Here is a 13,903-nt window from a genome sequence, read left to right as displayed (position 1 = left end):
CAGACAAACGCTCCACCTGCTCCGGGCTCACGGCTCGTCCCTCCAGCCTCACGGCCCGTGACGTCAGCACTCGGCGCGTTTCGCTCGTCACGCCGTGTCACTGTTTTTATACGATTACATTAGGATGAACAAAAATAAAACGACAGAGGGAGTCAACGGGAGTTGACGTCATGACCGGAAGTGCTGGGCCCCTCGCGGGGCGGATCCCAGTGTCGCCCCGCCCCTGGAGCAAACAGGAAGCGTTTGCGGACCGAAACTGGACTGGTGTTGTGATTACACGACCGGAGCCTCAGAAGCCTGAGTGAACGCACCAGCGAGAGACGCGCGCGGTCCATCTGCTGCAGCCCGCGGGGTTCGTTGAGAGTCACGTGTTCGGGACCTTAGCTGGTTAGCAGGCCAGCTAGCTCACTTCACCCACCTGTCGGCTGTCCTCGGCTCGGTACCGCTTCGCCGTCATGGGGTCCAGAGCGTCCACGCTGCTGCGGGAGGAGGAGATCGAGGAGGTCAAGAAAGAGACCGGCTGTGAGTGAGACCGCGTCGACCCACTGCTGCTGAAGCTCACTCAGGTCCCAGGCTCTGAGGCTCCGAGTCCGAGTCAGTGAGTGGAGTTTCAGGACCAGAAAGTTTGGGTTTCATTGCAGCTCAAGCACAGGGCTTCGCTGTGACGTCGACGTTCTGCGGTGAGATGGCGTCACTGGCTGTAACCGTGTGTTTGTGTCCAGTCTCCCACAGTCAGATCACCCGGCTGTACAGTCGCTTCACGAGCCTGGACAAGGGCGAGAACGGCACGCTCAGGTAGGCACGCACGCGCGCGCGCGCCCCAGACGTGACTCAGACCAGCAGGGCAAAACAGCCGGCCTAATGATTGTCCAGTTCACAGTCAACAGTGCCTGACGGCAGCAGCTCTGAGGTTCTGGTTGGGTGAGTCCAGTTGGTGATTAACTGAGCAGAACCTTCAGACGCTGTAATGGCAGAGCGGCGCCTCCGTGGCCTCCAGGATATTTACACCACACACACGCGCACGCACGCGTGCACACACACACACACACACACACACACACACACACACACACACACACGTGAGCGCCTTTCCCGTAAGTTGTCACAACACTGGTCCCACAATAGTCCCAGCAGGAAGTCGGATCAGTGTTCCAGTTTGTGAGGCCTGATAACAGGGTCAAAGGTCATGAGTCAGATGGCGGAGGAAGTCATAAACAGAAGTCATGTGATCGCTCGGATCCGAGAGACTAGAGAGACACGGTGTCTTGTTGTGGAGAAGCTGCCCGCCTCACGGTAGCGAGGAGGTCCTGCGTGGCAGCAGCAGGAAGCTTCCTCACGTCCGGCTCTCCTCCGCTCCGCAGTCGAGAAGACTTCCAGAGAATCCCGGAGCTGGCCATCAACCCCCTGGGAGACCGGATCATCAACGCCTTCTTCCCTGAAGGGTGAGCGAGCGGCTGGGCGCTTGTGCGGCGCCCAGGCGCTCACTCTGACCGACCTGCTTCCAGAGAGGACCAGGTGAACTTCCGGGGCTTCATGCGGACGCTGGCTCACTTCCGGCCCATCGAGGACAACGAGAAGAACAAGAACCCGTCCAGTGAGCCGCTCAACAGCCGGACCAACAAGCTGCTGTGTGAGTGCCTGGTGACCCGCCCGCGCCGGCCCATTGACCCCATGAGGCTTCTCTTTACAGTTGCTTTCAGACTCTACGATCTGGACCGGGACGACAAGATCTCCAGAGACGAACTGCTGCAGGTGAGCGCGCCGGAACCGTCCTGCTGCTGACCCGGGCCCGGTCATGTGACCTCGCTGGTGTGCGCCTCTCGGCAGGTGCTGAGGATGATGGTGGGAGTGAACATCTCGGACGAGCAGCTGGGCAGCATCGCCGACCGGACCATCCAGGAGGCCGACACCAACGGAGACAACTCCATCTCCTTCAATGAGTTCATCAAGGTGAGCGAGCTGCCGCCGCCGCCGCCGCCGCCGCCGCCGCCGCCGCAGCCGAGCTCAGGCCGACTCCACGTTTGTCTGCAGGTTCTGGAGAAGGTGGATGTGGAGCAGAAAATGAGCATCAGGTTTCTTCACTGACGCCCCCTGCTGTTCCCTCTCGGATCGGTCGGATGGAGCCGGTGCCTTTTGTTTGTCGATGCAATAGTTTGCAGCCTCTTGCCGCCATGTTGTTTCAGCTTCACTGACTTCCTGTGAGCCACTTCCTGCTTGTCATGCGATACCCAGAGAACATGGCCTGTTGTTGTTTAGATGTAAACAGATGTAGTTGTCAACATTTCACCGCCCGAGTCTCAGCTGGTCCCGTGCTGGGTCTGCACTCGGTTTTAGCCTTGATCATGTGACTCGTGTTGATTTTAATAAATGAAGTGCCAAGTTTGTCAGTGGTTTCAGTCGCCTGCCGGTTCCTCGGACCTCCTGGGAGTCCTCAGCATCCCCGAAGGTTCCTGAAAACACAGGTGACCTTCTGTCGGCCGAGCAAGGCTCCGTTCAGCAGCGACTCCCCGGTGCTCAGTTTTCCTCCCTAAATGTGGGCTTTTTTCCCCTCCGTGTTCCTGCTGGACTGATCCGTCTCAGTAGGAAGTGGTCGGTCCCAACCTGTCAACCCTCAGGCAGTGAAGAGGCAGGGTGACCTCAGCGCTGGGCAGCGTCTTCGGCCCGGCACATATTTGATCGCCAGCATTGATTTACCACGTGGCTGACCTGCCGTTCAGGAAGGCGGGCCGGGTGTTGGACCCAGGTCCAACCTGAAGCCAGCAGCCTGGAGGGTGACCGCACGGAGAGCCTCCTCTCCACGTCAGTGGTTTCTACCAGTCTCTAAAATGAACGATTGGGTGGTGGTTGAATTCCTCCCGACGCATTAGTTCTACGTCACTTTCGAGGTCACGCGTCGTCAGCATTTCTTGGAACCACATATTAATGCTCGTCTATGAGTCTTTCACTGCGGTGGCGAAAGGTTGCGTTTCAGGCAGCCTTCCGCTAGAGGGCGCTGAAATCATCTCTTGACTACAATCGGAACACGAAGCCACTCGCTCGGATTTGAACTGGAACAGAGTCGAGGTTTTACTCCTGAAACCTGCTCAAGAGAATGCGGAAAGAGGAGGACAAACGTGGTCACGCGCCATGATGTCGGCCGCACTTTTATTTTGACAGCGCCCTTCCGGAAGCAGAGCGACGCCGCGCGGCACTTGACTCTCTTCTGCGTGACGCGGCGCCGGTGAAAGTCGTCCGGATTGACCGTCGGTCCGTCCACGGCTGGAGCGGCAGTAGCGAGCCCGGCTCTCGCGCACCGGTGTCCGGCCTGCCAGGCCACCTGCAGCCGCGGAGCGCGGCTCTCCACACGGCCCGGACTCCGCTCCTCCCCGCGGGGATGAGAGCAACTCTGACACCCAGCCACGGTCACGAAGCCCGCGGGACGCGGCGAAGAAGCAGCCCGGACTCGTGAAGCCCAGAGCCGAGTCGAGCCAGCGGACGCGCCTGTGACGGAAGCGGAGCCACTTGTGTCCAATGTCACCAGCAAGGAGACGCGGCTGAAGCACCTGCTCCTGCCGGAGCCTCGGTCGTCGGCTTCGAGCTAGCGCCTAGCTGCGGCATGAACCGGACGGACCTCCGCGCCCCGCCGCAGCCAGGCTGTTGAGGTGCCGCCGGACGCTGGTGCCCGTGGGAGAGACGCGGCGGCGGCCCCTGGAGGATGTGAAGATGGGGGTCGTGTTCGGGCTCCTGTGGCTCTTCACCGGTTACCTGCACGGCGCGCGCGGGCAAGGCGTCTACGGTAAGAGGCGACGCACCTGACGTCCTCTTGCGGGACGTGACCGGTTCGACAGCTTGACCTTGCGTGAGCGCGTGCGCGCGGGGGGTGATGCCTGGCCCGAAGGCACAACAGGTGCGCGTGCGCGCGCGAGTCTCGTGCGGTGCTCCTGTGATTTCCGGCGGGAGACTTCAGCCTGACTCCATGACGTCAGCAGTCTTCCGAGTCTCGCTGACCTTTTTGGTGTTTGTTCTGATCCAACGAGAGCTTTTTATTATGGGATGCCGTCGCCCGCAGTCCTCCAAGACTGCCTTGCTCGAGGGCTCCTGCCTCGTCCCTGCTCTACCCGGATCTGGACCCGGACCCGGACCCAGACCCAGAGCCAGAGCCGGAGCCGGACCCGGACCCGGACCCAGACCCAGAGCCGGACCCAGAGCCAGACCCACAGCCGGAGCCGGAGCCAGACCCGGACCCAGACCCATAGCCGGACCCAGAGCCAGAGCCGGACCCGGACCCGGACCCGGACCCGGACCCAGAGCCAGAGCCGGAGCCGGAGCCGGAGCCGGAGCCGGACCCGGACCCAGACCCAGACCCACAGCCAGACCCAGAGCCAGACCCAGACCCAGAGCCAGACCAGCTGCTCGCCGTCAGTCACTCTGCTCTCCAGCGAATCTGGAGCGTGAGATCAGTCGCGGCGCTGTGGTCACCCAGCACCCACGCAACCCTCACACTTCCTCCATGTGAGAGGTGCAGTGCAAACTGGCCCGGGCCCCTCTAATCCCTCAGATTATCTCTGCTGGTCTGTCAAGCGTTTGCTTGGTATCGGCGTGTCTTTTCTGGATGACAACGGTTGTAGCGATAATCCAGAGCGACTCACACCACACCGTGTGTGTGTGTGTGTCCAGGTCTGTTGTTTTCATTTCCTGCTTCCTGTGACGTCAGATGACTGCTGGATTATCTGTAATCTGACATCTGACAGATTGGAGGGAGCGCTGCAGTTCCATCCTGCCCTGCGTGCGTGTTTGTGTGTGAGTGCGTGTTTGTGTGTGTGAGTGCGTCTGAGAGATGACTCCTCCTCAGACCCACCTGGAGGAGCAGCAGCAGCAGCGGCGGGGGCGGCGGCGGGGGCGGTCATGTGACCGGAGCAGGTCCATCACCCCGCGCCCTCCTCATCCTCACCTCTGACCTGCTGCAGAACTTCCAGAGTGAAGCTGCTGTCACGTCTTCCTCCTCCTGCTCTTCGTCGTCTCTGATGACTGAACGATCATTTTGCTAAGAACACACAAACGAGCTCGCACATCAGCGTTGGCCTGCCGCCTCGCCCCGCTCGGACCCTGGCTGCGTCTCTCGCCGTCGCTGCCCCAGAGCATGCTGGGAGTGGGAGGTGAGCGAGTCCTGCGGCGGGAGTGTGCGGTCTGCGCTGCAGCGCCAAGCCCTGCTGTGGCCGGCGGCTCTGCCAGTGTGTGTGTGTGTGTGTGTGTGTGTGTGTGTGTGTGTGTGTGTGTGTGTGTGTGTGTGTGTGTGTGTGTGTGTGTGTGTGTGTGTGTGTGTGTGTGTGTGTGTGTGTGTGTGTGTGTGTTTGTGTGTGTGTGTGTGTGTGTGTGTGTGTCACATCGATCATGTTTCTGGCTGCGACTGCGTGTTTGGCTGTGATTCATCGCGTGGTCGCGGCACTTCGCACACACTCGGATTCACTGTGGAGCAACAGGACGCTGGGCTGTCGTCACCAGCGCTCATGTGACTCAGGCGCCGGTGGGGCGGGTCTGGAGCGGAGCCTGGTGCCGGGGCTGTGGTGACGCGCTTCTGATCCGCTGACAGGCCGGCGCTGGGAGGAAGCAGGAGGCCCCGGGGCGCACCTGGGGGGATGGGAGCTTGGGCTCCTCTCCTCCGGCTGCTGCCCCCTCGACCTGACCTTGGCTGAGCAGGGAAGCGGCGTGTGAGACCAGCTGACTGATGGCATCAGCACCGCGCTGCCGTTCATTCATGCCGCAGCTGTTTCCTGTCTCCTCATCACATATTCATGAGAGTCTCCGTGCTCTCGGCCAACCAGAGCGCGGTGGCTATTTCCGTGCGTCCCACTGACTCGCAGCGTCCTCGGAGAACTGGAGGCTCTATTTGTGGCGCCGCGGTTACGTAAGCGCTGCAGGAGGAGGTGAATTCAACACAGAGCCAGGGCTGCGTCCAGCGTGGGCCGAGACACACACGCGCCTGACTCGCTCTCCTGGTGGGGACCCTCTCCCTTTCCCCAGCCTCTCCCCTGAGCACATGGCTCACCTCCACCAGGAGAACCCACTAATTTTGGAGTCCTCATCCTCAGACTGAGGCGGAACCTTGTGGGTTTCAGCCAAATGGTCCCAACTAAGCTACGTGTCCTGACACGGATTGGTCCCACGAGACGAGATAAACCAATCCCACACACACACACACAGTCGTTTGAACATGACATCCCAGAACAACATAATCGTCCAGAGGGACGCGGTCTGAGTCCCAGAGGATGAAGCAGGTGCGTGTGCTGCGGCGTGGGATTAGGCTAATACCTGGGGACGGCAGATGTGCCGCTGACAGAGGCAGAACTGGGCCGCTGAAGGAGCTGCTCTCTCACTCGTGTTCAGGCTCAGACTCTGGGCTGGGACCAGCGAGTGACGTGGCTCGTCCTCCTCGCTTCTTTTTAGCTCCTTGTTAAATTTACACTCAGCAGCCGCAGCCCACAGATTTCCCACGCCGTTGCCGTTCCCTGAACTCACCACGCACACGTGAGCGCAGCGCAGGAGGACGACAGGTAGAGGCGGAGAGAGAAGCGCCACGCCGACGAAGAGCTGTCAGGAAGCAGGAGATGATAAAGGACAGAAGGATGGAGGGAGGAGGGGGAGGAGAGGAGGTGTTGATGTGTCCTACTTTCGCCTCGCTCTCTTTCTCTATTTTTAGATTCTGAATTTCTGCTGACGACTGGCCCGGGCTGCTGCTGATGTCATCACACCTGCGCTGCGCCTGGGCGCGGCGCGCAGGTCCCCAGCCCAGTGAGGACAGGGAAACGTGCACAGTAGAAAAAGAGCTGGGTGGAAGCGCCGCCGCCGGCTCCCTCGGTGAGCAGCACATCTGGAGCTCCCATGGATCAGAACCAGAAGTGGAGCCGAGGAGCTGGCTGACGTGCAGGAAGTGGGTCTCCCGCGTGGCCCTTTACCCGACCACCCAAGAATGGATTCCCTGACAGAGCTCTGGCTCCACCACTGCCCCTGACTGCAGACTGAGCCAGACTCTCTCTGGCCCTGACCCTTCTGATGCACATTCCAGTTCACCTCGGGGTGTCGTCTCCGCGCCGTGGTAACCCTGGGGTCCCGGTGCCCATGGCGCCAGATCCCGATCCTGTGTCGACTCCCCGTGGTTTGGAGCCACGTGGAGGGATCCTCTTGTTGTAGCTGCCTCCATCATGGATCCTCCTCACCCATCGCTTCCTTGTCTTCCATGTTCCTTCACTTGGGGGAAGGTAGATGTTTGTCCCCTCAGGCTCAGGCTGTTTGGAGCGCTTCTGGGCTGGATGTGTCCTGGGTTCCTCCTTGGTCCCGGTACCAGGTGGTTCCTTTCATAACACACACCTCTCATGCTGGGTCAGACGGAGGTGACCTTTCCCAAGGTCACTGCGTCTGTTGGATCCAATCTCTGATGACAGCAAAGCGTTATAAAGTCAAGCAGTTTATTCAACAGCAGATCACTGATGAAGATCAGCAGCTCAGAGGATGACGCTCTCCTGTCTCTCTGCAGCGCCCCCTACTGTCCGCATCGTCCACTCTGGCCAGACGTGCACCGTGGAGGAGGAGCGCTACAGCGAGCGGGTCTACACCATCAGGGAGGGGGAGACGCTGGAGCTGCAGTGTCTGGTGACCGGGCACCCGCGACCCCAGGTAAGCCTGCCACCCCACGTCACCCTGTGGCTGGCGCCCACGCTGCCGCGACGGAGGATCCTTTTGCTTCCTTTGAGATCTTTTATGATGATGACGACGACGGTGACGCAGTTGTTCACGCAGAAACACACACACTGGTTGGTCCTAGTGGGGACCTCCCTGGCCGTCACCGTTCCCCAGCCTCTCGCCCTGAACCTAACCTCACACATGGCTTAGCTGAGCCGGGACCAAGCTGGAAGCCAGTTATTTTGAAGTCTTCATCCTCAGATTGAGGCTGAACCTTGTGGGGACCAGGGAAAGGGCCCCACAAATTGCTTCTCATTTGGATAGCTTCGACACACACACACACGCACGCACGGATCTGCTGAGGCTGTGTGCTCCTTGAATGAAAGTAATTACTGAGGGAGAAGGAGCCATGAGGAGGCGCTTGATGGATGGAGAGATGGGAGAGAAGAAGGACGAGCACCTGCCTTCAGCTGTGGTGACGTCATCACTCTGTGTCAGCAGCAGAGGCTCGTGGGAAGTCCACGGAACCCTGGCAGGAGGTCTGCCTCACTGTGGTGGAGGCCGGTGCCGAGAGGGCAGATGGGCCACGAAAGGACGACTCGGGACAGAGAAGGACAGATGGAAGGAAGAGTGAGCGGCATCTGCCGGACAAATCTGGCTGAGAGGCTGGACACGCACGTTTCACCGGATTATTCTCTCCACCAATCACGGCCGTGGTGTGTCCGGACTCTGACTAAGTCACTGACAAACAGGATTCAATTTCCGGGTGGGATGGAGCACCTGGCTTTAGTGGTGACCCTTCCCAGATTTCCCCATTCATTTCTATCACTTCTGGTCATGTGACTGCTCAGGTTTGAAAAGGATCAAACACTACAACTGTCATGCGGGTGGACTCACCCGGCCCCACTGCTGCCACCTGCTGTCCGATGCAGCCCATTGCAAATTCTCATCTCCCAGTGTCGCTCTAACCCAGAGGTCACCCTGGCTCAGCGACACTTGGGTGCACTCTGTCCATCTGGACCGAGTCCCTCTGACCTCCCTGGTTCTGGTCCTCCAGATTCGCTGGAGTAAAACTGCCGGCGCCGCCTCTGACTCCACGCCGTCCAACGAGACGCTGAGGATCCAGAACATCAACCGCCACCAGGGGGGGCGCTACTATTGCAAGGCCGACAACGGACTGGGGTCTCCTGCGATCCGCTCCATCCGGGTGGATGTCTACTGTGAGCACACCCACACACACACACACACACACACGCTCCTCCAGTCCTCTGGTGTGTGAGGGCCTGTGTGTCCGACAGGATCGTGACCCACACTCTCTGTTGCTGAGTGCTGCCCTCAGGCACCAGGAGCTTTTAGGTCCATTATGCTGAGGATGAGTCATGAGCAGGAACACACACACGTTTGTCTCCCCTGTGAGGACCTAACCATCCAAACACAGCTCTCCTGAACCAGGACTCCGTTCCAAACTGAAGCCCAGTTAGAATGAACTACGACCTTTTCACCCTCTAATCCTTGTGAGAACTGGCTCAAATGTCCTCACAAGAAAGAGGCTTGTCAAGGCCTGGTCCTCGCAAGTACGGCAAGCCATGCTCACACAAAACACACACACGCACGCACACACGTCCCGTCGTGCCTCTCTGGGTTCTGACTGAGCGTCCTGCTCTTCAGACCTGGACCAGCCGGTCATCATGGTGCACCAGAGTGTCGGGGAGATGAAGGAGCAGTTCTACTTCGAGAGGACGGTCTTCCTGCGCTGCGTGGCCCAGTCCAACCCGCCGGTGCTGTACACGTGGAGGCGCGGCCGTGAGCTGCTCTCCCAGGGCTCGGACACGGGCGTGGAGATCTACGAACCCTTCTTCACCCAGGTGACCCTCTGACCTCTCTGGAGGCAGCAGAACCTGCTGACCCGCGTGTGTGTGTGTGTGTGTGTGTGTGTGTGTGTGTGTGTGTGTATCCAGGGTGAGACCAAGATTCTGAAGCTGAAGAACCTCCGGCCTCAAGACTACGCCAACTACACCTGCATTTCCTCGGTGAGGAACGTGTGCAGCATCAGGGACAGGAGCGCTCACTTCAGTCTGAGCAACAGGACGGGTACGCTCGCTGGCCCCCGCTCGCCCTCGCTCACCCCTGGCTCACCTCTCCACCCCTCCTCTCTACAGCTCCTCCGGCCATCAAGCTCCTGCTGGACGACCCGGTGGTGGTGAACCCTGGGGAGACAGTGGTCCTGGTTTGCGTGGCCTCAGCAGGAGACCCTGCCCCCACCTTGTCTTGGTCAAGGCTGGGAGGGGAGGAGCTCCCGAAGAGGAGCGTGGTGAAGGGCGGGACCTTGACCATCCCTGCCGTCACCATGGATGACGGCGGCGCCTACAGCTGCATGGCCTCCAACAACGTGGGGAACCCGGCCAAGAAGTCCACCACGGTGCTGGTCCGAGGTATGAGAGCGCCGACCTGCGGTCCTTGAAGCTCGGAGCGGTGACGGAGTTTGGTCCCGACCAGAGCTCAGTTCAGATCATTCTCCGCTTCGCCGTTTTCTTTAGCCAATGTGAACGTGTCTTCTCACTGGGTCCCTGGTGACGGGTTGGTTCTGTGGTCCCCAGGCCTGCGCAGAGGTCGCTTCTGGATCACCCCCGACCCGTATCACAATGACGACAACATCCAGATCGGTCGAGAGGTGAAGATCAGCTGTCAGGTGGAGGCCACGCCCCCCGAGGAGCTGCACTTCGGCTGGCTGAAGAACGGACGTCCGCTCAAGAGCTCGGAGCGGATGGTCATCACGCACACGGACACGGAGGCCACGCCCGGCACCACCAACCTGGACATCATCGACCTCAAGTTCACCGACTTCGGCACCTACACCTGCGTGGCCTCGCTGAGGAACGGAGGAACCCCTGAGATCAGCATCGACGTCAACATCTCCTCCACCACAGGTGAAGGCAGCGGCGCGTGCTTGTGGTGTCCTTGTCTCCGTGGCAACAGCAGCAGAGGCGTGCAGATCCCTGCAGCCCCTGAACGTCCTAGGGTGACGGGAGGCTCCGAGTGTCTGCAGCGCAGTCCTCCTCCTGTCCTGCAGGTGGCCATGGGGTCTTTCAGGGAGATGAAATCTGGCTGGACTGGTTTCTGTCTCTGCAGTTCCACCGGAGCTGAGCGTCCCCAGGGGGCGCTCTCACCTCATCGTGCAGGAGGGGGACACGGTGGACCTGCAGTGCCTGGTGTCTGGGAAGCCCAAGCCCATCATCCTCTGGGCCCGGCTGGAGGAGAGCGGCGTGGCGGCGGCCCCTCCCCCGCCCATGCCGGACGGCGGCGAGACGACCGAGAGTTCTGACGGAATTCTGCGGATCAACAACGTGACGAGGGAGATGAGCGGAACCTACCGCTGCTTCACCAGCCAGTACAACGGCTTCAACGTGAAGCCCAGGGAGGCGCAGATCGTGCTGGCGGTCCAGTGTGAGTCTCTGAGCCTGCCGTCACCTTGGCAACCGCGCCGCCGCCGCCGTGTGGCTTAATCCCACTGTCAGGGATTACTGTGAGCGCGGCATCACTCTCCCTCTCTCAGTCCCCCCCACAGTGGAGCCGGTCCGCACCGAGATCCGCCAGGCTCTGGGCCGAGCCTTCAGCCTCAGCTGCCGGCTGCTGCACGCCCACCCGGCCCGGCTGCTCAGGTACGAGTGGAAGCTGGGCTCCCGGCTGCTGACCGTGGGCCAGTTCAGCGAGCAGCGTGACGACACCAGCTACCAGGTGCGGGCGCTGAACCGCGAGGGCTACGGCGAGTACACCTGCGACATCACCAACGAGGCGGGGGCGGGCCGCTGCAGCTTCCTGGTCACAGGTGAGACGCGCCGCGTGTGTGTGTGTGTGTGGGGGGGGTGTCCTGCGCAGCACAGACCCGCTGGTGACACAGTGTTCTGAGAGCAAACGCTTGGGCCCCGGCTGCGCCCCCACAGACCCGCTACAGACCCCTCCACCGCTGCTCTGCAGCAACTCCTGACTCAGCCAATCAGGACGCAGCGCTGAGTCATCAGCTGGTCTGGGAGGATTTTGGACCAGTGGAGAGTTTTTCTTCTTTTAATCCTCCAACCTGCAGATCAGCAGCCTCTCTCTCACTAATCCTGCTGCGGCTCAGATCCTGTTCCGTCTCCAGCGTCCCGTCGGAGGCTGGCCGTTGAGTCTGAGCGTTCAGACCTGTGACCCCTCTGTGACTCCAGGCAAGGCGTACCCCCCCGAGTTCTACTACGACACCCGCGGCGCCCTGTGGCAGAACCGCCCGCTGGTCTATGGCTTCAGGCTGCAGTGGACCCAGATGGAACCCAACGCCGTGGACCGGATCCTGGCCTACCGGCTCGGCATCAGACAGGTGGGCGGGTGGCGTGACCCCCCCGATGGTTCCGCCTCCAAACTCCTGTGCTTCCGATCCGTTTCAGATGAGCCAGTCCCGCTGGTGGGAACAGGAGATCGCCATGGAGGGAACCATCCAGAAGGGGGAGCTGTTGACTTACAACCTGACGGAGCTGGTGCAGCCAGAGTCCTACCTGGTCCGCCTCACGCCCATCACCCGCTACGGCGAAGGCGACTGGACCGAGCGCGTGGTCAGCTACAGCGGTAGGTCACGTGACAGCCTGGCGGCAGCTGGATTCTGACGGACGTCTGTGTTCCTGCAGCTCCAGTCAACTCTCACCTGAGTGAGTTTCCAGAGCGGAGCCGCTGCCTCCGGAGCGCCGGCCGCCGCTCACCTGTCCGTCCGCGTGTGTGTGTGCGTGTGTGTGCGTGTGCGTGTGCGTGTGCTCGAGCGCAGGAGAGTTCCAGTGTGGCTTCCAGGACGAGTCGCTGTGCCTGTTCACTCAGGACAAGACGGACGACTTCGACTGGACTCGGCACAGCGCCGCTTCGCGAGACACCAAGTACACAGCCAACACGGGGCCCAGCGTGGACCGGACCGGGTCCAAACAGGGTATGGCGCGCGCGCGCTGCCAACAGGCACGCCGGCACGTCAGGCTGACCGGCTTGTGTCCGCCAGGCTTCTACGTCTACATCGAGACGTCGCGCCCGCGGCTAGAGGGCGACCGAGCCCGGCTGCTGTCGCCCACCTTCCCGCCCGCGGCTGCCGGCGCCACCTACTGCTTCTCCTTCTTCTACCACATGTACGGGAAGCACATCGGTGAGTGGCGGCGAGGGACGCGTCCCTCCCAGAGTCGGGGCTGCACTGACACCTCGCCGTTTGCAGGAGCGCTGAACGTGTTCCTGCGCCAGAAGAGTCAGCCGCCGGAGGACGACGCCGTCTGGAGTCTGGCTGGTAACCAGGGCGACCGCTGGAGGCAGGCCAAGGTCAACATCCAGCCCAACTCCTCCTTCCAGGTAGCACTCGTTCCCCTCAGCTGGCCCGCGCCTCCGTGATGTCACTGATGATGTCACTGGTCTGCGAGCAGATGGTGATGGAGGGGGTCCGGGGCGGCGGGATCGAGGGAGACATCGCCATCGATGATGTCACCATAGAAGAGGGCCAGTGTAAAGACCCGCTCCCTAACAGTGAGTGTGCGTGGCCTTTGACCTTCCGTGTGCAGCGCCCTCACCGCTCTCTCTGTCTCCTCAGACCCGCCCTCGCTCGCCCCGCCTGCCTCGCCACATATATGCCAGCTGTCTGTCATGCTCAGCCTGGCTCTGATTGGCTGGCTCAGGTGACCCACGTATTTTCCCCCCGGAGCTGGTCATGTGACTTCTCAGCCCCGCCCCCTCACTGCTGCAGACTTCCTGGACAGTAAACAGGAAGTGACTGGACATGCACGTCACTTTCAGGGTGGATTTCCTCTACGGTTGCCGTGACAACAAAGTGCCTTGTGAGATCACTGGGCCGAAAATCTGCCATCGTCATGGCAACCGACCTGCAGCACGAGGAATGAGAGGAGATTTTTCAAAATAAGAGGCTTCCTGTCAGACACGGAACTATTTTAGTATTTTCAAAACCAGTTTTAAGAAACAAATCCCGTCAATGACGGTTCGCCGTCCACTGAAGAACTGAAGCACAATTCCAGCGCTGAGGTCACGTGACCGACCACCGATCAGGACGGACCAGCCGATGCTTCTCTTTCTGCACTTTTCGTTCTCTACCTGCCTCAGCGCCCCCTGCTGGAACTGTGTTGTAACATTTCAGTTGAAATTAAAGGACGAAGGTCATGTGCGGTCATGTGCATTCCTGAGGTCAGCTGACGTCGTGACCTTCGTTCCTGAGTCACCAGCCAGAACCTCCCGTTAACTC

At 60.6% G+C, this 13,903-nt stretch overlaps 3 protein-coding genes across 5 annotated transcripts in view; 2 read left to right on the top strand and 1 right to left on the bottom strand.

The window, feature by feature from the left end:
• The window catches only part of ap4s1 (adaptor related protein complex 4 subunit sigma 1), a 79,884-nt gene that overhangs the window by 30,870 nt on the left and 35,111 nt on the right, over window positions 1–13,903 (bottom strand). The gene's annotated exons all lie outside the window — the stretch shown is intronic.
• Window positions 196–2,410, top strand: chp1 (calcineurin-like EF-hand protein 1). The gene is made up of 7 exons (XM_053845070.1): window positions 196–522; window positions 723–795; window positions 1,362–1,442; window positions 1,506–1,630; window positions 1,691–1,752; window positions 1,828–1,950; window positions 2,032–2,410. Exons 1-7 carry the CDS (start codon window positions 456–458, stop codon window positions 2,083–2,085), a joined length of 585 nt encoding a protein of 194 aa, XP_053701045.1. The 5' UTR covers window positions 196–455; the 3' UTR covers window positions 2,086–2,410.
• Window positions 3,043–13,889, top strand: mdga2a (MAM domain containing glycosylphosphatidylinositol anchor 2a). 3 transcript variants are annotated; one of them, XM_053844995.1, is made up of 17 exons: window positions 3,206–3,775; window positions 7,511–7,650; window positions 8,714–8,876; window positions 9,325–9,521; window positions 9,615–9,747; window positions 9,816–10,088; window positions 10,254–10,583; window positions 10,786–11,100; window positions 11,210–11,482; window positions 11,859–12,007; window positions 12,075–12,252; window positions 12,312–12,332; window positions 12,446–12,601; window positions 12,668–12,808; window positions 12,875–13,005; window positions 13,077–13,176; window positions 13,241–13,889. In XM_053844995.1, exons 1-17 carry the CDS (start codon window positions 3,703–3,705, stop codon window positions 13,327–13,329), a joined length of 2,862 nt encoding a protein of 953 aa, XP_053700970.1. In that variant the 5' UTR covers window positions 3,206–3,702; the 3' UTR covers window positions 13,330–13,889. The 3 variants fall into 3 exon arrangements, 2 of the variants coding, with proteins under 2 accessions (XP_053700971.1, XP_053700970.1); XR_008412664.1 differs by lacking the exon at window positions 13,241–13,889 and having other exon boundaries at window positions 3,044–3,775; window positions 12,668–12,791; XM_053844996.1 differs by lacking the exons at window positions 13,077–13,176; window positions 13,241–13,889 and having other exon boundaries at window positions 3,043–3,775; window positions 11,859–12,252; window positions 12,668–12,791.

Source organism: Synchiropus splendidus, chromosome 16 (genome assembly GCF_027744825.2).
Source record: "Synchiropus splendidus isolate RoL2022-P1 chromosome 16, RoL_Sspl_1.0, whole genome shotgun sequence".
In the NCBI taxonomy this organism is placed as follows: domain Eukaryota; kingdom Metazoa; phylum Chordata; class Actinopteri; order Syngnathiformes; family Callionymidae; genus Synchiropus; species Synchiropus splendidus.
The sequence above is the reverse complement of the archived record's forward strand: the minus strand, read 5'-3'. Positions and strand labels throughout refer to the sequence as shown.